Genomic DNA, 25,544 nt, shown 5'->3' with positions numbered 1-25,544 from the left:
TGTGCTCCGCAACGGGAGAGGCCACAACAGTGAGAGGCCTGCGTACCGCAAAAAAAAAAAAAAAGAAGAAGATTTAGATTTAAAGAGGGCCACACTATTTACAATAGCCAGGACATGGAAGCAACCTAAATGTCCATCGACAGATGAATGGATAAAGAAGATATGGCACATATATACAATGGAATATTACTCAGCCATAAAATGGAATGAAATTGAGTTATTTGTAGTGAGGTGGATGGACCTAGAATCTGTCATAGAGAGTGAAATAAGTCAGAGAGAGGAAAACAAATACCTTATGCTAATGCATATATATGGAATCTAGAAAACTGATACTGATGAACCTAGTGGCAGGGCAGGAATAAAGACACATGCGTAGAGAATGAACTTGAGGACACAGGGTGGGAAGAGGAGGCTGGGACAAAGTGAGAGAGTGGCATTGACATATATACACTACCAAATGTAAAATAGATAGCTATTGGGAAGCAGCCACATAGCACAGGGAGATCAGCTCTGGGCTTTGTGACCACCTAGAGGGATGGGATAGGGAGGGTGGGAGGGAGTCTCAAGAGGGAGGGGATATGGAGGTATATGTATACATATAGCTGATTCATTTTGTTGTACATCAGAAACTAACACAACATTGTAAAGCAATTATACTTCAAAAAAGATGTTAAAAAAAAAAAAGGGCCACAGTTTGATTAGGTGCCATTTGATGCCAGTTCCCCACTGGCCTCATTTTCCCTTTAATGTATTTCATCTTGAAACCTCTTCATTCATTCCTGGATTATGAAAGAAAATACATCACTAAATTGTTTAAGCTGAATTCCTGGCTTTTTGTGCTGTATATTCCATTTTTTTGCCAGATATTCTAGTGGCTTTCCTCCTGTTAGCAGAATTCATGGTAGAAAATTGGTAATTAATTCATTTTATATTTGCCCCTGCTTTAAAAAAGAAAACCCAGTGGGACAGAGATATTCAAAGATTGTTTTATTTCTGAAATTTTAGCAGAAATAAGCAAGGTGATTAGTTTGAAATGTAATTCATAGTCAATGAGTTAAAAAGAAATAACATCAGTTACTGATTACAGCTAGCTCAACTAGCCCCCTCAAATGTAATTAGCTTTCGAGGTGATTCCAAGTGGCTTCTTTGTGCTTAAATTTGCAAAAATTTTCCAATGCTGTTTCAGTATTTCAAATAGTATTTAAGGAGTTTACTTGCAACATTTATCTGAGTTCATATGCACATATGTATATTTCTGAGCTAATGGAGATAATATATATGCATTAAAAAGGGCAATTCCACTCCTGGGTATATATCACAAAAAAACCCCAAAAAACGCTATGTTGAGAAGATGCATGCACCCCAGTGTTCATAGTAGTAGTATTTACAATAGCCAAGATATGGAAGCAACCTAAGTGTCCATCAACAGGTGAATGGGTAAAGATTCTGTGGTGTATACATACAATGGAATATTACTCAGTCTCATAAAAAAGAACAAAATTTTGCCATTTGCGACAACTTAGATGGACCTGGAGGGTATTATGCTTAGTGAAATAAGTCAGACAGAGAAAGACAAATACTGTATATCATCACTTATATGTGAAATCTAAAAAGTAAGACAAACAAATGAGTATAACAAAACAGAAACAGACTCACATACAGAACAAACTAATGGTTATGAAAAGGGAAGGGGGTGGGGCAATTTAAGGGTGAGGAATTAAGAGGTACAAACTACTATGTATAAATAAGCTGCGAGGATACATTGTACAGCAGAGGGAATATAGCCAATATTTTATAATAACTTTAAATGGAGTATAATCTATAAAAATTTTAAATCACTGTGTTGTACACCTGAAACTAATATAATATTATAAATCACCTATACCTCGACAAAAGTAAAGGAGGATTAGTTAAGTTAATAGTGTTGGGTTAAGTTAATAGTTTTGACCTTTCTAGTGTTACAGGAAGGTGAAGTTTTAGTTCTGTGGTTTACTTTTCTTTTTTGACCTATTTTGCTTATAATCTGTATAAAAGTCACAACTGAGCATTTAAAAATATATGTAAGTAACTACGTTGAGACTGTAACTTTTAAAAAATGTTATTCTTGATATTTGTTTTTTGTCAGTATGGTATTGCAAGTCTAGAAAATATAAGAGACTGAATGAAGACAAGTTGCAGGGCAAGTTCAAAATGTGAACTGAACATTAAAAGTTTCTGCATGGTGTTTGCAGCTATTCCATGGTCAAGCTGCAGCCAGACTTAAGAAAGCATTCCTGTTGCAATTCTGTTGCCTTTATCACTACTTAAAAATTGTTTTATTATGAAAAATATTAAATATGTACAAGAGTGGAGAAAACGGCATAAAGAATCCCCACCTACCCTTTATCCAGTTTTCCCAGTCATAGTTCATGGCCAATCTTGTTTCATTCATACTCCCACCCGGTTCTTCCGCTTCGCTTCAATCCATCATTTTGAAGCAAATCCCAGACATAATCTCATTTCAAATGCGTATATTTTCGTATGTATTTCTGAAATACAAGGACCCTTAAAGACTTAGAACCACAATACCATTATCATGCTTTAGAAATTAACAGTGATTCTCTATTATCATATATCCAATCAGCGTTTCATATTTTCTGTCTCATAAGCAGTTATTTTTAATAGCAGTTTGTTTGAATTAGCAGCTAAACAAAACCTGCACTTTGATATGTCTCTTAAGTCTCTTAATTTATAGGTGCCCTCTCCCCTTTTTTTCCCCTCCGATTGCAATGTATTTGTTGAAGAAACTGCCATCATTTGTTCCGTGGAATTTGTAACATTCTGGATTTAGCGTATTGCCTCCCTGTGGTATTATTTAATATGTTCTGGTGTTTTCTGTATTTGATGTAAACTGGTAATAAAGTGCTTGGTTAGATTCAAGTTTAATTTTCTTTTTTATTTGACAAGACTGCTTCAAATAAAAAAGCAGCCCATCAGCTTTTTGTGTATATCCATCAGGAATTAGTCTCCCTTTCTGTGATGTTAAAATTGATTAGTAAGTTCTAGGCACCTGATTTAGCCTGATCCATCCATTATAAAATACCCCATCAGCTTTTCACCTAATAATTTCAGCAGCCATTTATGATCTTTGCTTAGATCTATTATAGCAAGAAGGAGAGATACTATTTTTTAAAGTAATTCCTAAGAGTTGGGATTTAACCGAGTGATATAGCTGTGTGTGACTCTCCTGCTAAGTTTGGTGGTTGAACATTCTCCTTTAAAGCCAAGTCATGAAGAATCTTTACTGAGCTAAGAAGTATATAACATCAGCTTAGAAGCTCTGTGAAAAGAAGAAGCCCCCAGTGACCCAGTCATCCTTCTGTGGGGTTGGCATTCTCACGAGGCAGATTCACAGGCCCAAACCTAAAAGGGATAAGATGACTTTTTTGTTTTTATCTTTGATAAATAACAAAGCTTGGACTTCATCAAACTTTCAGTATATACTGCACTATCTGTACATTCATATCTTATTTAAAATAACAACAGGGAGGGGAGTGTTGAGAAACACCATTGAAATATCTGACCCATTTCTCTGTTGGGGTTTGAGAGCAGAGGCAGTGAATAATCCCCATCACTGAGCCTTTCCTGATCATTGCTAGTGATTTTTCCACTGCCAACGTTGGAGGAAGAGGAGGAAAGGGAAGGAGATAAGTTGGAAAGGGCTGAGAGGGGTGTTCTAAACCAGAGCTACTTACTGAGAGGAATTCAGGGTGAATTGACTCTTAACATTGGAAAGTAGCCTAGAAATTATCTGATCCAACTTCTTTGTGCATCCAAGGTTTCCTCCAAAAGGATCTTGGTGATGAGGGAGCTCTTCTCTTCACATTCTGAACCCTCATGGCACTCATCTCCTTCTGCCTCTTTAATTCTGTGTATCTTATTTTCACTATTGGATTTTACATTCCTTGAGGGCAAGGGATTTATCTATTTCTCTGGTTTAGTCCCATGAAGAGTGTCAAAGATAAACACAGCTGGACATTAGTTAGAGCAATAAGAACACACTTTATTCAGTAACTACTGACAGTTCAGGAAAGAGCTGAGCTCCATTCTGATTTGCGCAGGGTTGACTGGGTATTTTAAAGAGAGAATGGGAGGTGCGGCAAAGGGGCCTCGGCAGAGTCAGAGAAGTAAGAAATTACAAAGGATTGATCGTCTGAGTGCATTTAGGCTGTGTCTGCTGGCTGGCAGTTATCAGAGTTAGGATTCTGTCCTCCCACAGTCTGGGAGACAGGCCCCTTCCTCTGATGATTACATTTTAAAGGAATGACTCTCAGGTCCTTGAGAAAGACAGTTCTGAGTTGTAAGAGATACATATTCCCAACTGTAAGTCCTTTGTAGTAAGTGCTCTAAGAAAGGGAGGTCAGGGGCCTTTTTGTCAGGGATTAACTAGAAAAAGGTAAATTCTCCTGGCAATGATGATCTTTCTCAGGCAGGCATTTTAGTGGAGGGGCTGGGGTCATCCCAGGAACATGGCTTTATGCTGCTAAAAGCCATACTAGAGTTTGGCCATCCCCTAGTGCAGAGGTTTGGATGGAGTTTGTTATATGCTGAAAGTTCTGCAGTTTTCAAGGGTCTAGAACACAAGTTAAAGAATTTGTGTTTACTGAACAAATTTAAGTAAATTTAGTTTCCTCTACACTGAAAGGAAGGGGTCAGTTAGAATGCCTTAGTGCCTAGACACAGCCAGGAAACAGGAGTAACATCCCCATTCATAAGTTTCCTTCCCTAGGTCCACCTGGATATTCTTACTATCAAGGACAGTTGTTACTTCCCTCCTCTTAAAGGCTAGCCTCTCAATTTGTAAGAGACTTTATCTCCTTACCACAGATATTTTGATTTTTTTGAAATAGTTCAAAATGGATCAGTCTGGGGCTTACCTGGTGGCGCAGTGGTTGAGAGTCCGCCTGCCAATGCAGGGGTCACGGGTTCGTGCCCCGGTCCAGGAAGATTCCACATGCTGCGGAGCGGCTGGGCCCGTGAGCCATGGCCGCTGAGCCTGCACGTCCGGAGCCTGTGCTCCGCAACAGGAGAGGCCACAACAGTGAGAGGCCCGCGTACTGCAAAAAAAAAAAGATCAATCTATTATAAAATGGTTAATATTTTCATATCTACTGCAGGATTTGGGGCACTATTAAAAAGGGACAGGTCAAATGTCTCTTACCCAGGGAATAGTACCCAACAGGGCAGCATTTCATGTCATATGCTTTCATCTATACCATTTATCTCAGTTGTTATGCATTTATTTATGATAATTTTTAAATATAGGTCATGGAAACTCTGTCTTATTCATCATTGAAAGGCCAGCACTTACCACAGTGACTAGCAGCTATTAAATAGATTCCAAAATGATCAACTTAATGACTAAATGAATAAATGACTTTCCATCTTACCTTGTCTTTTCTATAACATTGATAGTATAGAAGTGCTATTTAATAGAAACGTGGTGAATGAATGTTTACAAAATGTCATGGATCTCGAGTTATGTTTCAGTGACTCTTCTTCTCTTTGTAGATTCCTTACCTATTCCTACCTCTTGGCCTTCAACGTGTGGCTTCTGCTTGCACCTGTTACCCTGTGCTATGACTGGCAGGTGGGCAGTATTCCTCTGGTAGAGACCATATGGGACACGCGGAACTTAGCCACCATCCTTCTGGCAGTTGTGATGGCCTTACTGAGCCTTCATTGTTTAGCAGCCGTCAAGGTAATTTTCTTAAGATTCAAATGAATTCTACATTTCAAGAGAGATACTCTATACTCAGTAACTGTTTTTTTTGCAAGGGGGTGTGGGTCTAAATTGTATTTACTCGTTCATCTAAACAACTTTGTGTATTTAAAAATTTTCCAGAAAGGTAATATATATTTTAAAGATCTTAACGGGGTTAATAGACCAAGGTTACAATGTTTGCAAATGAGAAATTTTTTTCTTGCAGTGGTTGACTCATTTTTGACCTAATTCGTTTGATTTCATGTAATGATAAATGAGATAATGATAACATGTTCATAAGTGCTTAAATATGGTTAAGATTCTGCTTACACTAATAAATGCCTGCCTGAGTTGGTTGGGTGATTCTCACTTCAAAAAAAAATAATAGTACAAAACTTTATTTAAAGTTTTAATATTGGGAACTTGGAAAAATATTGGAACGTGGAAAAAATTATTAAATGTAACCATTTCAAAAATGATCAAAGACAGCAAAGAACTTGAAAATATTTACTTACTAAAAACTGCTACTGCCTTGTGTAAGATGCTTCTTGCCTGAGAATATTCCCATCCCCCCAGATCTAGTGTTAAAAACTCACAGGTTTACTGGCTGGAGGTGGCTGATTTGGTTTGGGAGAGTAGCAGAGCAGCTAGCAATTTAAGGGGTAGATTTTGGAAGCAAGAGAGCTGTAGAGGGCTGAGATAATACACTCTCCGTGCATTCACGGATGAATGAGAAATTCATTAAGTCTCTGGGGAGACTTATTTGCTGCAAATTTGAATGAATTCTTCAACACAAATGCAGGTTGGGCGGCAGAGGGTGGAAGCTTCACTGGCTTTAGTTGTCTGTATATAACCTCTGTTGAAATCATTGGCTGATCATAAAGCTATGCAAGAACAAGAGAGATTCCCCAGAGATCCAGGCAAAAGAAAGAAAGAAAGAAAGAAAGAAAGAAAACCACACTGAGCAAAAATTTCAGCTCTCTACCTAAAAAGAGATTTTTCAGTTTGAATCCAGGCAAGTTTATCATATATTAAAACAGGAAACCATCAAATTTCAGAATAACAAAATAGAATAGAGAGTCACTATAGTGTATGACACACAATGCCGGGTTTTTAATTAGATTACTGGACATGTAAAGAAATAGGTGACCCAAAGTCAGGAAAAAGTAGTCAGTAGAAAATGGAACAGAATTCACATTCCAAAGATAAACTCACATTTACAAGCTTAACTGATTTTTAACAAAGTTACCAATGTAATTCAATGGGGAAACATAAGATACTGAAATAACTAATTACCTGTAAGGGAAAAATGTGAACATTAACCCTTAACTCATACTATACACTTAGAAAGTATTTCTAAGTGGATCATAGTCCTAAACAAAAGAGTTAAATAACACCAAAAATTCTAAAAGGAAATAGAAAATCTTTGTGAACTTGTGTTAAGCAGAGATTTCTTAGGATACATAAAGTGCAAATTATGAAAGAAAATGTTGATAAACTGGACATCATCAGGATTAAAAACTCTGTTCCTCAAAAGATAATGTTAATTAAATCAAATGGCAAGCTACAAATTGGGAGAAAATATTTGCAAAACATATACCTACAAAGGACTTGTGTCTAGGATATTTAAAGAGCTCTGATAATTCAATAATTAGAAGGCAACTCATTAAAAATGGACAAAAGATTCAAATAGGCACTTCACAAAAGAAGATATACAAAGGGTATAAGTACATGAAAAGATGCTCAGCATCATTAGTCATTAGGGAAACTCAAAACCACGAAAAAGAACCACTGTACACTCTATAGAATGACTGTGATTAAAAAGGTTCACAATACTAAGTGTTGGCTAAGAATGTGGAGCAACTGGAAGCCTCATACATGACTGGTGAGAATGAAAAATGGGTCAGCCACTTTGGAAAAATTCAGCAGTTTTGTAAGAAGTTAAACATAAAAATAAGCAATTCTGCTTCTCAGTATCTACTGAAGAGAGATGGAAACATGTCCATACAAGAGTCTTACAAGTAAATATTCATAGCAGCTTTATTTATACTAGTTGAAAAATAAAGATCATCTAGTGACCTCACCTTGGAAATGGATAAACTTAATGTGGTAAATTATTGAAAATTTTAAAGGAACAAATAATTTACTGATACGTAAAACAACAAAAATGAACCTCAAATACTTACCAAGTGAAAGAAACCAGGCATTTAAGATCAAATACTGAATAATTCCATTCATATGAAATGTCTGTCATTATAATTCTGCCTTTTCTAGAATTTTATATGGCTAGAAAAGGCAGAATTTTAATGACAAAACCTGGGGTTAGGAATTGACTGTAAAAAAGACTTGAAGGAACTTTTGGGGGTGTGAAATGTTGTCTAAAATTTGATTGTGATTTTAGTTGCTGGATTATATGTACATTTACCAAAACTCATCAGAATATACACATAAAATGGGTGAATTCTATTGTATGTGAATGGTATCTCAATAAAGGTGTGTTTTAAAAAAAGATTAAAATGTTACAAATAGATTAAAGGCTAGAATGAATACAGAACTTAAAGTAGAATATAAAACACAATATGTGATCCTGAAAATCTGATGAAAAATTTTTTTGTTTTTTTATTTGAGGTGAAATTTGCATAACGTACAATTAACCATTCCAAAGTGTAAAATTTAGTGGCACTAGTGTGTTCACAATGTTGTGTACTTACCTGTTCTATTTCAGAGCTCTTTCATAATTTCATTAAAAACACCTCATACCCATTAAGTAGTGACTCCCAACTCTCCCTACCCCATCCCCTTGTAACCTCTGATCTGCTTTCTGTCTCTATGGATTTGCCTATTCTGGATGTAAAATAAATTATACAATAAATACAGTAATACAATATGTGACCTTTTGTGTCTGACTTCTTTTACTTTGCATAGTATTTTTGAAGTTCATCCAAAGTTGTACTGTATATCAATACTCTTTTCCTTTTTTGACTGAATAATATTTCGTTGGATATATACCACAGTCGGTTTATGCATTCATCTGCTGATAAACATTACGGCTGTTTCCACCTTTTGGCTAATATGAATAATGCTACTATACACATTGGTGTACAAGTTTCTGTGTTGGACATACTTTTTCATTTCTCTTGGTTATATACCTAGGAGTGAAATTGCTGGGTCATATGGTAATTCTGTTTAACTTTTTGAGGAACTGTTTTTCACAGTGGATGCACCCTTTTATTTTTCCACCAGGAATGTACAGGGGTTCCTATTTCTCTACATCTTTGCCAATGTTTGTTATTTTATATTATTTTATTTAAAGCTGTTCTGGTGGGCATGAAGAGGTATCTCACTGTGGTTTTGATGTGCATTTCCTTAATGATCAGCGATGAACATCTTTTCATGTGCCTTTTGGCCATCTGTGTATTTTCTTTGGAGAAATGTCTATTCGGGTCCTTTGGTTATTTTAACAAGGTGTTTTTTGGTTTGTTGTTTTTATAAATTTATTTATTTATTTATTTTTGGCTGCATTGGGTCTTTGTTGCTGCACGTGGGCTTCCTCTAGCTGTGGCAAGTGGGGGCTACTCTTTGTTGTGGTACGCGGGCTTCTCACTGCAGGGGCTTCGCTTGTTGCGGAGCACAGGCTCTAGGCACACGGGCTTCAGTAGCTGTGGCACATTGGCTCAGTAGTGTGGTTCGTGGGCTTAGATGCTCCGTGGCATGTGGGATCTTCCCGGATCAGGGCTCGAACACGTGTCCCCTGCATTGGCAGGCGGATTCTTAACCACTGCGCCACCAGGGAAGCCCCTCTGGTCATTTTTTTTAATTGGGTTGTCTTTTTGTTGTTGAATTGTAAGAGTTCAGGATATTAAATTCCCAACAGATAGATGATTTGGAAATATTTTCTCCCATTCTTTAAATTGTCTTTTCACGTCCTTCAATGCAAAAAAGTTTTTAATGGTCTAATTTATTGTTTTCTTTTGTTTTTCATTGCTTTTGGTGTCAAATCTAAGAATCCATCGTCACATTCGAGGTCATAAAGATTTCCCACTCAGTTTTCTTCTAAGAGTTTTACAGTTTTAGCTCTGATGTTTAGGTTATTGATCTATTTTGACTTAATTTTTATATGAGCACAGATTTCATCTTCTTGGTAAGGGCTACCATAACTACCCTATTTAAAACGCAATCACATACCCTCTGCTCCACATCTTACCTCCCTTTAAATTAACTTTTTCTTCACTATACTTCCAGTTTCTAAAATGCTATATAATTTTGTTATTTTATGTAATGTCTGTTTCCTCCAACTAGAGCATAAACCCCACGAGGACAGAGATTATTTTCTGTTTTGTTCAATGCCATATTTCTAACACCAAGACTTTGTCATATCCAATATTTATTAGCTAAATTTTATTGTTTGCCACTCAATATACATTATCTAAATGAATAAGATCATAAAAAGTTAGAAACTCTTTTTCGATTTTGGTATGCAGAACCTTTTGCTTAAGTGAACTATATTTAAAGCCTAAAAAAAGACTGTGCTCAATACTGGTGTGAAATGTCTGGGAGTCAATATGAGGTTTGTTTTATTAGCCTTTCAGTGTGGTTTGACGTGCCTGCTATACTGGTATTGATCTGCAAGAGCAAATGTAGTAGAGTGCTGGACTGGTATGTCAGGAAGGGGTTTTCTTGACACTCTCCCAGCTAACTAAAGGGAGTGCTGAGTCCCCACAGTCTGTCACCTTGGTCAGGTTATGTTAAAGTTGGACCTTCATGCTGGCAGTAAACCCCTGCACATAGGCAAACCTTGGCCATCCCCAGAGTGTCTGTGGTAACATGATGAATGAATGGAAACTTCCTTGTTGGAAGGCTGTTAATCCTTTTCTTTCATGGAATTTGTTCCAAAATCACTTTACTGCATCAGGAAAAACACTAGCAAAGCATTCCAACTGTGGTGATAGTAAGATTTAGCTCTTCTGTGGTGGCTTTCATCTTGAAAATTCTTTGCAAACATTAACTAAAGCCTCTGGCAATTCTTGGAGGCTACTTGAACTTTCTACATTTTCTTCTTTCAGAGTTTGGAGGCAGAGGTTTGGCATCTAGCTCGTGTTTACGTGGCCTTGCCTCTTTGTTCTTGATCTACTTACACATTGGAAGGTCTTAAAAATCATATTCTCCTGCTAATTCGTAAGCTCTTGAAGCGGAGATAATCTTGGTTATTCTGTGTGGTGATTAGTTACTAAGGACATGATCCTAAGGGCTCTGACTCCAAGACAATACACAGTAGAATTAAGATTTTATGAAAATAGAGATCTTGCTTTGTGGACATTTTTCCGTGCTAAAAAGGAACAGTGGATGAAATGTTTACAATAATGTCAGCAAAATAAACACAGCTCTGTCCACCTAGAATATTTCTAAATGATGTGTGTACTGCATCAATGTGTTGGATTGAAATTACTTTATAATCCCTGGCTATTTCCTTAAATTTTGAGATAGTGAGTCCATATGATACATTACCAGGGGAAAAAATGATTGGATAAACAAGCATAAACATTGAGTCCAGGGAATCATGGAAAATATTTCTTTTATTTCACCTTTGATGGATTCTCAATCATACAAAGGCCACCTTGGCTTATAGTCAGGGGAGAGTATGTTCTTTTTAGCCTCACTATTTCTTCCTCTTTAATTCTCTTAATGTTGATGGAGTGTCTACTTGTTGCCAGGATTACAGCAGGGAACAAAAGGTCTTGCCTACGTGGAGCTTACAGTTAGACACTTAAAATTTGTCGTTACATGCCAGCTGTTGATAAGGGCTATGAGGAGGTCAGGGCTGGCCTCACAGATATTATGACATTGAGCAGAGATATAAAGGAAGTGAAGGAATGAGCCATTTGGCTGTTGGGGGAGGGGTATTTCAAGTAGAAGGAAAGCAAGTGCCAAGACCCTGAGTCAGGAAAGTAGTGGAGTGTTCACAGAACAGCAGGGAAGCTGATACAGCTGCAGCAGAGGGGTCGAGGGTAGAGCCAGATGAAATGATGTCCAGGAGATGATGGAGTGTGTGTGTGTGTGTGTGTGTGTGTGTGTGCGTGCACGTGTGTGTGCACAGGATCAAGCCTAGGTCTTTTAAGACTCTGCCTACTTTCTTTTTACCTGCCATGCTTTTCCCACAGGGTCTCTGGCTCTGTTAACTGTTGGATGGTTTTGTCTGATTTTCTTGTTGATAAGGTCTGGCCATGGAGGGGAATGAGATGGGGAAAGAATTCAGGTCCTTTGTAAAGAATTTAGATGTTTCTGTGTATGTGTTTGTGGAAGATAAGAGGTGAGGGTTGAAGGAAAAGGGCAGCCTTGGAGTCCATAAGGCATCTATAAGACATACAAATCTTTCTTTTGCTAATATTAACCAGCTTTGGGGAGGGCATAACTTTGGGGCAATATATATGTTTACAATCTTTGTTTCTCCTCCAATTTACCAAACTCACTTCTTTCATCCTACCTTGTTATCAACCAGGGCACTGGAGGAGGCGGATATAATCTACCCTGATACAATTGTATTTACACCTAATTGAATTTTTCTGGAAAATATTTTGACTTTACAAAGCAACAAATTACCACATGTAATAAATAAAACAGCAGTTATTTCCCAATTCCCAACCACGCCCCAAGACCCACCCTCTGCAGGCCTGCTTTGAACATTTGTCCTTGTACATTTTTACACTTATTGAAAACAAAAACAAATTCTTTTATACAAGTAAGTTAAGTTACACACCATTATAAACCAGACCCTTCTAGGCCACTTCCACAGCCAGTTGGAGTGTCCCTCTAGGTAAGCAGCTCAGAGAGCAGATGTCTGAATTTTGACAAGCTTTTGTCCAGGGTTGAGTGGGAGAACTAGGGCTCAGAATCTGAGGGTTTTCTTTCTCTAGAAATTATCACAGAATTAATTTAAAGATTGTTTCTAATTTGTCCTATTTTCATGGCATAAGAAATTTAAGACCTCAGGGAGTAGTTTATTATTAATCATAAAAGAGCTGACTTGCATCTTTGAGAATTTAAATGTGAAATTTGTCTTATTCTGTGCCTCTCCATCACCTCCTTCTATTCACACCCTTTATTCACGAGGAATACATTTGAGCTTATATTACATAATGTAGAGAACAATCTAGAAACTCATTATTGGACTGAATTTTTTTTAACAATGAATTTCAAAGCAAACTAATTTGCTCTCACTCATTGTGAGAAAAGATGAGGATAATCTCTCTGTTGGAATGTATGTACAGTAGAGATAAAGAGCACTTAAGCCATGGAGGCTGGTTATTCCATTCTCTTCTATGAATAGTGAATGTTTATAGACCAAGAGAACAATAGGCCGAAAATGTACTTGGATTTTTCTTACAGACTGTGCATCATCAGACTATTGACTTGCAATAAAATAGTGACGTATGTCAGGCATGTCAGGAAAGTTTGGATTAATTTGGATTGTTTACAGGAGTTAATACCGTTGGTCCTACTCTTTATACTTGCCCTTTTCCCATGTCCTTTAATGCGATTTCCTGTGTTACAGAGGAAGCACCACTAAGTTATATTTAATAGTAATTTATTTGTTATTGATTCTTTATTACATTCTCACAAGGTATCTTGAGATGTTAAGATTTTTTTTATATCTTTTATAATACGGGGCATGCTTGTAAAAAAGTAAAACGTGAGGAAAAAAGAGGAAAGATAATGATACCCAGCTTTCCCAATAATGACCTCAACAATGAGATGTCTTTTGAGAACAGACATTAAGCAGTGGAGGTCCGCTCCCCCAGGTATGAGGCCTTAAGGGTTGGTTTGGTTTGTTTGTTTTGTTTTCATTTTCAGTAGAGGTCACAGCTTTGCCCCGGATTTTCCATTCATAGTCTTCTACATCATTCCCTTGAAACCAGCACCAATCATCGGCTACGTCTCTGGGCCCTGGAAAACAAGTCAAATTCTCAGGTCTGCATAGGGATGAATGTGCAGCCTGACCAGTGGAGGTGACCACCAGTGACAACTTGGTGGAAATGGAGAGGCTGCATCTTCTCCTTCAGGAGGTGGCTGTGTTCTTCTCTGAGATCTCCCTTCATGCCTGTTCCCAGCCTTGCTCTCGATTAGCCTCTATGCTAGTGTGTATCACAGCCTCCAGCAACACACTCAGTGAAAGAGCAGACAGATGGACAAATGGAGACTGTCAACCTTAGATCTCTCTTTCATTAAAACACCCACACAACTCAACAAGGAGGAAAGATCGGAAAGTGATTATTTTCTCATTGACATTCTTACCTCATTCCCAAAATCACTTGGCACAGAAGGAGCTTATGAGAATAAGCATAATACAGTAGGGCAGACCAAGAGACGGCAAACTTTTCTCTTTCTTTTGGCAAAGAACCAGACAGAAAATATTTGAGGTTTTGTCATACAGTCTGTCACAACTATTCAACTCCACCAGTGTCGCATAAATTAGCTGACCCCTGCTGTAGAACATTGTACTACCATAGATTCATATGGTTGAACTGAACACACTTTCAGATTTCTGGAAATTACTTTGCAGTTAGCTTAGCCAAATAGTACGTTATGGTATTATTGTGTCACATAGATCACTGTGGAATAACTCTTTTAAATTCCAGAATAGCCATTATGAAACCTGGTAAAATAAGCATTGTGTTGTAGCATACCAAATGGTAAGATAAAATTGAACTTGAGGAAAGAAGATTGCATTTAATGGTTAATGGCTTTGTGCCAATATTAATGGGTTTTTTTTTTTTTTCTTTTCTTCTGGCCTACATTTTTCTTTTCAGTTTCAATTCTCTGGAAGCTTCATGTTCTCCATCCTTTGTCCTCAATTCATGAGAATTCTCCTCATACTATTACAGGTCCAATCTTTCCAGCTCATTTACACCCCATCCTGTTTGTCCTGCTTTGGAACCCCTGCAATCACTGATAGAAGAGGCCCTGTGATGTCTTGTCATGGTCCATCTGTCTGTGACCACCAGTGCTTTGGGAGGAGTCATTGTCTGGGATGTCTCTCTGTCTCAAATTTGGCCAGCCTAGTTGATCCAGGCTCTTCTTACTGCCCTCAGCTGGCTTCTCCACCTGCCACTTTTACCTGTGGTGATAATGTCCTGCTACCGGGTCACAGTTTTCCAATTGACCTGTAGTCAATTTTGGCCATGCGCTAAAGCTGAGATTTCTGTTTACGTCATTTTTCTGATGAAAGTTGGAAAATGAGCTTACCACTTCATCAGATGTGATATTGGAAAATGGAGAAGTTGAATTTGCACCTTATTTTAAAATGGAACACATTTAAAGATCCATTGCTACTGCCTCTTCCCACATACTTTTACATCACTGCTTTGCCATACATGATACAAACTGTGACTTATGTTCTGTCACTCTAATTTCATTTGGTAGTCTACTTTAAATCCATGACCACCAACTCCAGGTGGGAGCCAGACTCCTCCATGTAAGAGGCAGCCCAGGTGTGGAGGAGTACTGCCCCAAGTTCCAGATCCAGAGTCCCGAGGCTGGGACGAGGGGAGGCTGCAGAGTGGAGTGATTAGCATGGACCTGAGTCAGACCAGGCTGTGCCCCTGACCCGTGTGAGCTCACCTTGTTCAGCCCTGTTCTTGCACCGTAGTTATTGTGAGGTTGAACCATGGCAAGCCACACTGGACACTCAGCACAGTGGCTGGCATGTGGGAAACACTGAGTACCTGACAGCTGTTTTTGTAGTCCTTGTCACCATCACCATCATCGAGAAATCGTCACAGCTCAAAGTCAGGAGCACAATAAGGCCTCTTGTTTCCATTTTCTAGGAATAACCAGTCTTGAAAAAACGTAACCCAGTTGACTGCTTTTTTTTTGGTTCTGTGTATTTCAATTTACAGTCATGCTTTAGATCATCAAAAAATATTTATAACACTGCTGAAGATTGATCCTGCCCTCCCACCTCCCTTTATTCTCCCATCCTAGGTAACAGAGGTTTAAATTCTTGACCTAAGAGCTAAGAGTAGTAACATACTTTCAGGTGTTTAATGTTTAAGCGTATTTTGGAACTTGGAAGTAGATATGTTCAAATATCATATAAGGGCAGAATCCTAACATAAAACTACTCTATCTAGTTCAAAAAATGAATGTTTATCAAGAGAAAGAGAATAGTGACAAATATCACCGACTTTTGTACAAATGAACATTGGAGTTATCACCTAAACCTCCAAACTATAGAAATATGACAGATGTTTTTAAGGGTATTTGAAAGTTTACCAGAATAAGCAAGATACAAGAAAAGATTCATTTTCTTTTATTGTTCTTAAAACCTGTTACTGTCATTACCAGATTTCTCCATTCCACTCAGTGCTGGGTACTGGAACAAAATAGCCATTGGAGATGCATCTTTTTATTCAGTGGCTACCTGAAAATCAGAGGCCCTTGTGCAGTCTTCCCAAGGCATTCTTTGTTGTCTATTACTAATATGTCACCTGGGAAGTCATTTTTCCTTGTGCTGCATCTGAACCTAATGCAGATCCTTCTCATGTTTGGTGTAGTACACAGTTCGGTTGCACTGCTCTGCTTGGCTTTTGATCTGGGCCTGGCAGGAGTTTTTTCACATCATCAAATAATTTGTTTTATTCCTTACCTTCACACGGCAATTACATTTTCACAAGTCACACTCTTTAATAAGAAAATGACTTACCTACCCCTCTGATGTTTATACCTTAGCTGGAAGACTAACTGAATTTATTAATGGAAGAATTTTAGATAGTTGCATAATGGAAAAAAGGAATTTTCAGACATCAGTAACAGCTTTATTTATTTTTCTTGATTGTATGCTTTATGATTCTCAGCAAGATTTTATAGTCTGTATTATTATTTGCTTTTACTCAGAATAATTGTCACCTTTTGAGTGATAAGCTTAATTTTTAACACATTTTACTATTTCTTTTAACTTAATGATTTATACTCTCATAAAAGCAACTCATTACCACTTAGCCTTGCAATGCTTCTGATTGTTTTAAACTCTTAAAAAGGTCAAAAGATATTTTTATAACTCCTGGAGGCATTCTGTCATTATTTCCATTGAGAATGTGACATTTTTATTTAAAGGAGCACATTCTTTCCATATTGTTTGAAGAAAACCATGAAATACGTAATTAGGATGCCCAAAACTAAAAGCAGCTAAAACAAGTTCCTCTAAACAGAAAACCCAATGGAAATGCTTATTGTATTGGAAAATACAAAGGAGACTGAAGTGATTGATTGCCAGATTCTCTAGGTGGTTCACTCTAAGTACAAAGCCCAAGGAGCCTATAAAGGAGTGATAAATGCAACGTGGGAAGAATCAATCCCCTCATTAAAAAAAAAAACTAAACTAAACTAAAATGCCTTACTTTTACACATGCTTTGCCTAAAGAGGCAGCATGGAGTATTAGAAAGAAAACGAGTTTGTCATACAAGCTTTAATGTTTCTGTATTTACATTATTACACATCAAAATGTTGACAATAGGGTCTTCAAACTTTTTTCTCACCTAAAATATAATCAGAATAAATGAAATAATATATATGGTACATGGGGTTGTTCAGGAAGGCAAGTGCTGTATAAATGCATTTCCACATGGTGTTTCAAGTCAACATTCTGAAATTTAACTCCTGAACTTACCCGTTCATTGTTTCCCTGACCGTGATTTCCCACCTTTGTGCATCCTACTAATTGCCCAAGCCAAAATTCTTGCGGTTTTCTTGTTGCCTCTCTGTCTTGCTCGTTAATATTACATTCAGCCCATCAATAAATCCTGTCAACTTTTGTTTCAAAATATGTCTAGAATCTGACCACTTCTCACTGCCTTCACTGCTATCACCCTGGTCCAAGCCATTCTCTCTCACCTAGATTATTGCCATAGCCTCCAACTAGTTGGCCTGCTTCTGCCCTAGTGCCAGTGGTCAAGACTATTCTCAGTGCAGTCACTACCATGATTCTTAAAAATGTAAATCAGATCCTGTCTTTCTTGTACTTAAAATTTTTCAGTGGCTCCTTATTTCTCGCAAGTAAAAGTCATAACTTTCATAATGGCCGAAAAGGTTTTACATGCTCTGTCCCCATTATTTTCTGGTTTCTTCTTGAACTCATTTCTTCCTATGAAATGAATACTGTGGCTGACTCCTTCATCTCTTGCAAGTCTTTGCTTAACTGCCACCTTCTCAATGAGGCGTACTCTGTCCACCATGTTTAGAATTGCAACCCCCTTCTTGTCCACCCACTTTATATTTCAGATACCCCTCACCAGACTATCTTTTTTTTCCCTCTCTAGAAAGGCAACGTTTTGTGTGTGTGTGTCTGTTTTGCTAACTGATGTATGCCAAAGAGCCTAAAATAGTGTCTGGAAAATACAGAGAAGATGGAAGTTATTGATTGCTATATTCTTTAAGTGATTGCCTGTAAGCACAATGCTCAAAGAGACTAAAAAGAGAAGGCAATAATACATATTTGTTGAATGAATGAGTAATCAGTGACAGTGTTTTACCAAGGGCCTCATTGCTGAGGTTGGAAAAGTTACCAAGAATACTTTGAGGAAGCAAATTGTTAGGGGGAGTGTCCTGTAGTACCCTTGATGCTCCTGTACTTTGTGTGTCTCATAGGCAGAGGCCAGGGGTCTGAGTAGCATGACCAGTCGCAGTCAGCAGCCACATTTATAGCTGTGTGTTGGAAATAGAAACTGGTCTTAAAAGCTGACAAGATATTTAGAGACAAGCAGAATAAATTTGTAAGTGCAGGAAGGTGCATTTAGAGAGGAAAAGCCTGCAGGAAATGATAACGTATTCGATATTTAATTTATTGATCATTCATTTGTTCCAAAAAATATGCTGAGGGCTTCCCTGGTGGCACAGTGGTTGAGAGTCCGCCTGCCGATGCAGGGGACGCGGGTTCATGCCCCGGTCCAGGAAGATCCCACATGCCGCGGAGCGGCTGGGCCCGTGAGCCAGGGCCTCTGAGCCTGCGCGTCCGGAACCTGTGCTCCACAACAGGAGAGGCCACAACAGTGAGAAGCCCACGTACCGCAAAGCAAACAAACAAACAAACAATATATATATATATGCTGAGTATGGAGAATAAAAATAGAAGTAAACCCAGTAGCTACCTTGAAGAGCTTGGTTTTCTCCACTTTCAGTCCATCCCCCCAGCTCTGAGAGAATTATCCTTCTAAACACAGATATGCCTCTCACCTGCCAAGAAACTTTCCTGCTCTTAGGACTTGTCCTGGCGGGAGCCAAGACTATGCTGATGGATGGCTTGATAAAGTTCTCTAAATGTATAGTGATTTTTTACATGGAAATCATCTATTCTACATCTACGAAGGATGAGCAACAGAAAATGTATTTCAACTGTAGCATCAAGGCTATGAAAGAGATGTAGGGAATATTTGGCAGACGGTGAGATGATTTTGGGGACAGGTTACAGAAGCTCCTAAGATGGAAACTTTTCTTTTTAACTTCATTCTGCTTGAGCAGTTTATACCAGCATTTCTCAAAATATGTTCTAGCATCATAAAGGTCATTAAGTAAGGTTACTCTAAATAAAGATCCTGCATTTCAGAAGCACTAGGTTTAGAGAAGTTAAATATATTTTTCTTTACTGAGGGACTTCACAAAACCTTTACTGTGCTCTAAGCAGCCTTTTGAGTTTTTTTTTTTTTTAATTGGAGTAAAATTGCTTTACAGTGTTGTGTTAGTTTCTGCTGTATAATGAAGTGAGTCAGCTATATGTATACCTATATCCCCTCCCTCTTGGACCTCCCTCCCACCCCACCGCCATCCCACCCATCTAGGTCATCACAGAACACCGAGCTGAGCTCCCTGTGCTATACAGCAGGTTCCCACTAGCTATCTATTTTACTCATGGTAGTGTATTTATGTCAGACCTAATCTCACAATTTGTCCCACCCTCCCCTTCCCCACCATGTCCACATGTCCATTCTCTATGTCTGCATCTCTATTCCTGCCCTACAAATAGGTTCATCTGTACCATTTTTCTAGATTCCACATATATGAGTTAATACACAGTATTTGTTTTTGTCTTTCTGGCTTATTTCACTCTGTATGACAGTCTCTAGATCCATCTACATCTCTACAAATGACCAATTTCATTCCTTTTTATGGCTGAGTAATATTCCATTGTATATATGTACCACATCTTCTTTATCCATTCATCTATCTTTGGACATTTAGGTTGTTTCCATGTCCTAGCTATTGAGTTTTTAAATGGGGTATATAGTAAGTGGCATTTCTTAAATTTATTTGAATTTGGAAACTTTTTTAGGGCCTTCTCGCAGGATCAGTGTTGTGAGAGCATGTTTGGGGAAGTATTGACTTGGAGATATCAGGGCTGGTGGCTAAGTGAATTTTGAGAGTCCATTCTTGAGCAGTGTTTAAACACTTTCTTGCTGCCATATATGTACCTTCAAAAACAATAGCCACCACCACAGCATCAACAAAACAATTTTCATATTATTATCCCTATAGCAATACCACCTGAAAAAGTGAGAGGTACAGCCTTGGAACAGATTCCTGGAGCCTTGGTTTTCATCAGATTGAGGCTGTAATTAGAAATTTGGATGTGGGTATTTGATGCAATGACTGTGACTGCTAAGGTTCATGATGGGATGAGGATGCTGCATGGCCATCCATCAAATGCCATAGGTTGGGGAAGTGAGTATTACCTTGAGTAACTGATTCATCCCTATATGAAGTGACAGTCTTCCAAGTGAAACCAACGTGACATGGCATGTATCTCTGCACATGTAGTGCTCCCTGTAACTGGAGAAAGCTAAAAATTGTATCTTTATTTGCTTCACTGTTGATTTAAAAAGAAGGTGCTTGACAGAGTACCTCTATGCCTTACCTGAGTGGAAAGCGAGCTGTCCTTCCCACAGAACATAGGTCCTTTCATGGAAGCTTCTTGTAGGAAAGCTGGAGGACAGAGAAAAGACTTCCTGGAGCTTCATGATAAGCTAGTGTGTGACTGTTTGATAATAAATGGTTGTACTTTTGGCAGCATTTCATGTAAAGCCTGCTTTCATTTTTGTGTCCTGTCTGGCTCTGATTGCCAGAGGCCAGCAGTATTTACAGAAGGACGGCAACTTTCGATGGCCAAATTGGCCTAGTCAGTTTGTTACCCGGCCCCCTGGCATTTGGTATTAAAAAGCGATTAACTGGGAAGAACATTTATTAACATCAGCCTCCCTGACATTGCCTTGAAAACTGTCTCCATTCCAAGGCACCACAATCCCTTTTGATGTGGGTGACTTTGGCCAGTGAACTGAACTGAAAACTCTAGTTTTCTGCCTGTTACAGATTTGGGTGCTCACTCGGACAGTGTCTTTGCTTGGGGAATAAGTCAATGCCAAGGCTTGTTGGAGAAACACTTTCACCCTTTGTTTTTCTGTCTAGAAGATTTTTTTCTTTTACCTTGTAAGAATGTCCCAAGGGAAAAATGACTCTCAATTAGTGATACATGGTCAAATTCTTGCTTTTATGTCAAGCCTTACATAGATCATATTATGCTGCTTCTCTCTTAGCTACACGTTAGAGATTTATGCTGTTGCTGTTTGGTGGAAAACAGGCCTAATGAAAAAATGATAGCAGGTGTTGGACTGTCTGAATCTGGAAAATTACAAGTATTTGATACTATTTTAAAACTTAGAGCCTTTGTCTCCATCCTTTGTTACATTCATTAGTCCATTAAATTTGCCCTTTTAGGCTGTGGTAGTTAGGCTGTTCAGTTAAAGGTAAGGGAAGATGCACAGTTAAAGGTAAGGGAAGAGCATTACTTAATCATGTCAGTTACTTGTAAAAAAAGAGCTTTTAACAACTTTGATATAAAAAGATGATCCACTAGGCTTTTATCACCATATGTTTCAGAAGCAGGAAAGTGGGTCTTATCCAATGAGATCCAACCTATTTTGATTATAGAAGATATTTTAATTTTGGATGAGTACATTGATGGAAAACAGGAATCAAATCCATTATTCATAGCAGTTACTTCAGAAGCTCAATTGGACAATTAAAAATCCCTTTTTTTAGCTGTTAAGATAGAAGCTTACTAAATTTATTATTACTTTCGTATCTTGTAACCTTGAAGTAAGCCAAACATCTCTCTGTAATTTGTTTGATAAAGTAGGATGAATTATAGTCTTTAAGAAATGCTGCTCTAAAATATTTGCATCTTTACTGTGTGAAACTGTGTGGGATTTTTGTGGTTCCTTCTCCTTATTCATTTTAGATTACAGAGGGAAGGGACTGTCCTCTGTGTGACAATCCCAAGTGGGTAGATGAACCATACTTCTGAGTGAGTGTGACTCACGGTGTGAAAAAGTAAAAATCTTGTCTCTTTCTTAACAGAAAATAAGTCTATAGCATCCTGCTTTGGAAGGTTTTGGCAAAGGGACATCTTAGAAATATTTAAGCGGTAGTCATAGGTAGAAGACAACTTCTGCCAAGTGTGTATATTTTCACAGGAACAAAACTATTTATGAAAATGCATCTAATTTATCCTCTGCCTCTTGTTTCCTCATCATCAAAGCTAAATTCACACATGACTTCACTTGCATGGTTAAATCCACCCTGGTTCTTAATTGAATTCTTACAGAGGGAAAAAATTGGTTAATTGCAGCAGCCTCCCTCCCACCTAAGGTCACTTTATTAAGTTATAGTTCTTTTTTTTTTAAGATTTTTTTTTGATGTGGACCACTTTTAAAGTCTTTATTGAATTTGTTACAATACTGCATCTGTTTTATGTTTTGGTATTTTGGCCACAAGGCATGTGGGATCTTAGCTCCCCGACCAGGGATCGAACCCACACCCCCTGCACTGGAGGGCAGTCTTAACCACTGCACCACCAGGGAAGTCCCAAGTTATAGTTTTTAACCAGGGATTCGGCTGCATTACCTGTGTCATCTTTGTTTCACTAGCCAGAGCTGGATGCGGGGAGTATGATGGAAGACCTGGACTGCTAGGTGGTGGCCTTTTCCCCTCTCTGCTCTGGACAGGCTGTGGGCACAAGACTGAGCTTCTGCTGACACAGGCCCCCTGTCCAGTGTACCACTGATTCTTCTCTGGCCAGGGCCTCCCCTGAAGGCAGAGGTATCTAATGGGGGTTCTGATGACTCCCCTCAGCTCCTCCTTTCTCCTGAGTCCACCCAGATAGCTTTGGTCTCAACACAAATGAACACGTAGCTCTTAGAGCTACACTACTGTTTTGATTTTCCAAATCCACCCTCCTGAGCGAATACCTGATATAAATATGAATATCACAGATGCTACAAGAATAAGTGGTTATCAGAGAAAGACAAATACTGTATGATTTCTCTTATATGTGGAATCTAAAAATACAACATACTAGTGGTTACCAGTGGGGAGAGGGAAGAGGGAGGGGCTATCGAGAGGTAGGGGGCTAAGAAGTACAAACTATTATGTATAAAATAAGCTACAAGGATATACTGTACAACACAGGGAATATAGTCAATATTTCATAACTAAAGGGAGTGTAACCTTTCAAAATTATGAATCACTATACTGTACACCTGTAACTTATATAATATTGACCAGCAACTATACTTCAATTAAAAAATAAATTTAAAGTTTTTTAAAGGTTAAAAAAAAGGAATGAGTAAGTGGTTATCACAGTATTACATTCCTGCAAGATTTAGACATAAACAGTTGAATATTAAAAATGGAGGTTAGAGCAATAAGCTCCAGAGCATGTGTAGATTTAAAATTTAGAAGGCTTTTGTCCACTCAGCTTTTGTCCACTCAGCTTTTGTCCACTCAGCTTATTCATTACGCCTCTGTGGTCACTAGAATATGAATGTTCTGTTATTTTCCTTAGTAAGAGGGTGATTTCATCACAGTATTTGATTTCTTATGTCAAAAATAATCATTATCCCCCCTCAAGTCTTCTTAAATATAATTTTGACTTACAATTCAGTAACTAAGATCAAATAAATTATGTCTTCCCCTGTTGGGGCTGTGGACATGGACATGTCCACTCTTCCAGAGGCTGGTTGTCAGAGTGAGTAGGTGGGCCACCTGCAACCATTTATTGAAACAGAATAATTGACAAAGAACACACGTTCCATGCAGCATATCCTGCTGCATCCCTGCAGATTGTAGAATACTCATGTCGGCGTTTATCTGGCAAAGGGACTCAGGGGTGAGATTTCTGGTCTAGCTCAGCAGTGCCTTACCTCCAAATTGCTTGGTCTTATCTGCTCTGTGGGTTTCTGCTACAAAACTAAGAGGCAGCAAAGGGCTGAAATCACCCCCACACACACACGGTTGACTTTGCCTTGTGATCCCAAAGCCACACGGACTGTGGGGATAGGACAGGCTTTGGGGTGAATCAGACCTCAGTTTGAAACCCTTGTTTCTTCTCACTAATTGGATCAACTTAGATAAGTGTCTTAAGCCCTCTGAGCTTCAATTTCCTCATCTATAAACTGGGGATAATTACCTACATTGTAATATTATCATGAAATGTCAGTGGGACAGTCTCAGTCAAATGTCTGGCATATGGTATGTGCTTGAGAGATGCTTGTTTATCCTTTACTCTCTACCATTTGCAGCTTACCAGGTGACTTTTATTTCCCCCTCTGCATGAGTCTCTCCCATAGCACGTGTGTAATAATTTGCACGTTGAAAACAACCTTAGAAGAGATTTTGTCTTCCCCCTACCTTTCATCTCTCTAGTCTTCCTCACTTTTTTTTTTTAAATACACGTTTCTAGTGCTTTTTCCATTTTTGTTCAGAACCACAGAGAGAGAGGAAGAAAGTTCATTCTCTTCTTCTCCCATGTCTCCATAAATTCCTGTAATAGTTTCATTCTAATCAGGAAAAGTTTTACTGAACAACATTTTTCTAACTTATTTAATTCCCTTAACTCCTTACTAGTACTTCATTATTAAAATGAATGGTGACATTCACAGAAAAATAGACAAAATGAAAAGGCAGAGGACTTTGTACCAGATGAAGGAACAAGATAAAACCCCAGAAAAACAACTAAATGAAGTGGAGACAGGCAACCTTCCAGAAAAAGAATTCAGAATTATGACAGTGAAGATGATCCAGGACCTCGAAAGAACAATGGAGGCAAAGATCGAGAAGATGCAAGAAATGTTTAACAAAGACCTAGAAGAACTAAAGAACAAGCAAACAGAGATGAACAATACAATAACTGAAATGAAAAATACACTTGAAGGAATCAATAGCAGAATAACTGAGGCAGAAGGACGGATAAGTGACCTGGAAGACAGAATGCTGGAATCCACTGCTGCGGAACAGAATAAAGAAAAAAGAATGAAAAGAAATGAAGACAGCCTAAGAGACCTCTGGGACAACATTAAACACAACAACATTCGCATTATAGGGGTCCCAGAAGGAGAAGAGAGAGAGAAAGGACCCGAGAAAATATTTGAAGAGATTACAATCGAAAACTTATCTAACATGGGAAAGGAAAGAGCTACCCAAGTCCAGGAAGCGCAGAGTCCCAGGCAGGATAAACTCAAGGAGAAACACGCCGAGACGCATAGTAATCAAACTGACAAAAATTAAAGACAAAGAAAAATTATTGAAAGCAACAAGGGAAAAACGACAAATAACAAACAAGGGAACTCCCATAAGGTTAACAGCTGATTTCTCAGCAGAAACTCTACAAGCCAGAAGGGAGTGGCATGATATACTTAAAGTGATGAAAGGGAAGAACCTACAACCAAGATTACTCTACCCGGCAAGGATCTCATTCAGATT

General features: G+C 38.3%; 1 protein-coding gene across 2 annotated transcripts in view; it reads left to right on the top strand.

Annotated features, from left to right (window-relative positions):
* The window catches only part of TMTC1 (transmembrane O-mannosyltransferase targeting cadherins 1), a 265,193-nt gene that overhangs the window by 139,916 nt on the left and 99,733 nt on the right, over nt 1–25,544 (top strand). For both annotated transcript variants that reach the window (XM_007446305.1, XM_007446306.1), the window contains one exon: nt 5,551–5,740. In XM_007446305.1, the coding sequence (XP_007446367.1) occupies nt 5,551–5,740 (190 nt within the window). The remainder of the gene's footprint in view (nt 1–5,550; nt 5,741–25,544) is intronic.

Source organism: Lipotes vexillifer, unplaced genomic scaffold (assembly GCF_000442215.2).
Source record: "Lipotes vexillifer unplaced genomic scaffold, Lipotes_vexillifer_v1.1 scaffold477, whole genome shotgun sequence".
In the NCBI taxonomy this organism is placed as follows: domain Eukaryota; kingdom Metazoa; phylum Chordata; class Mammalia; order Artiodactyla; family Lipotidae; genus Lipotes; species Lipotes vexillifer.
The sequence above is the reverse complement of the archived record's forward strand: the minus strand, read 5'-3'. Positions and strand labels throughout refer to the sequence as shown.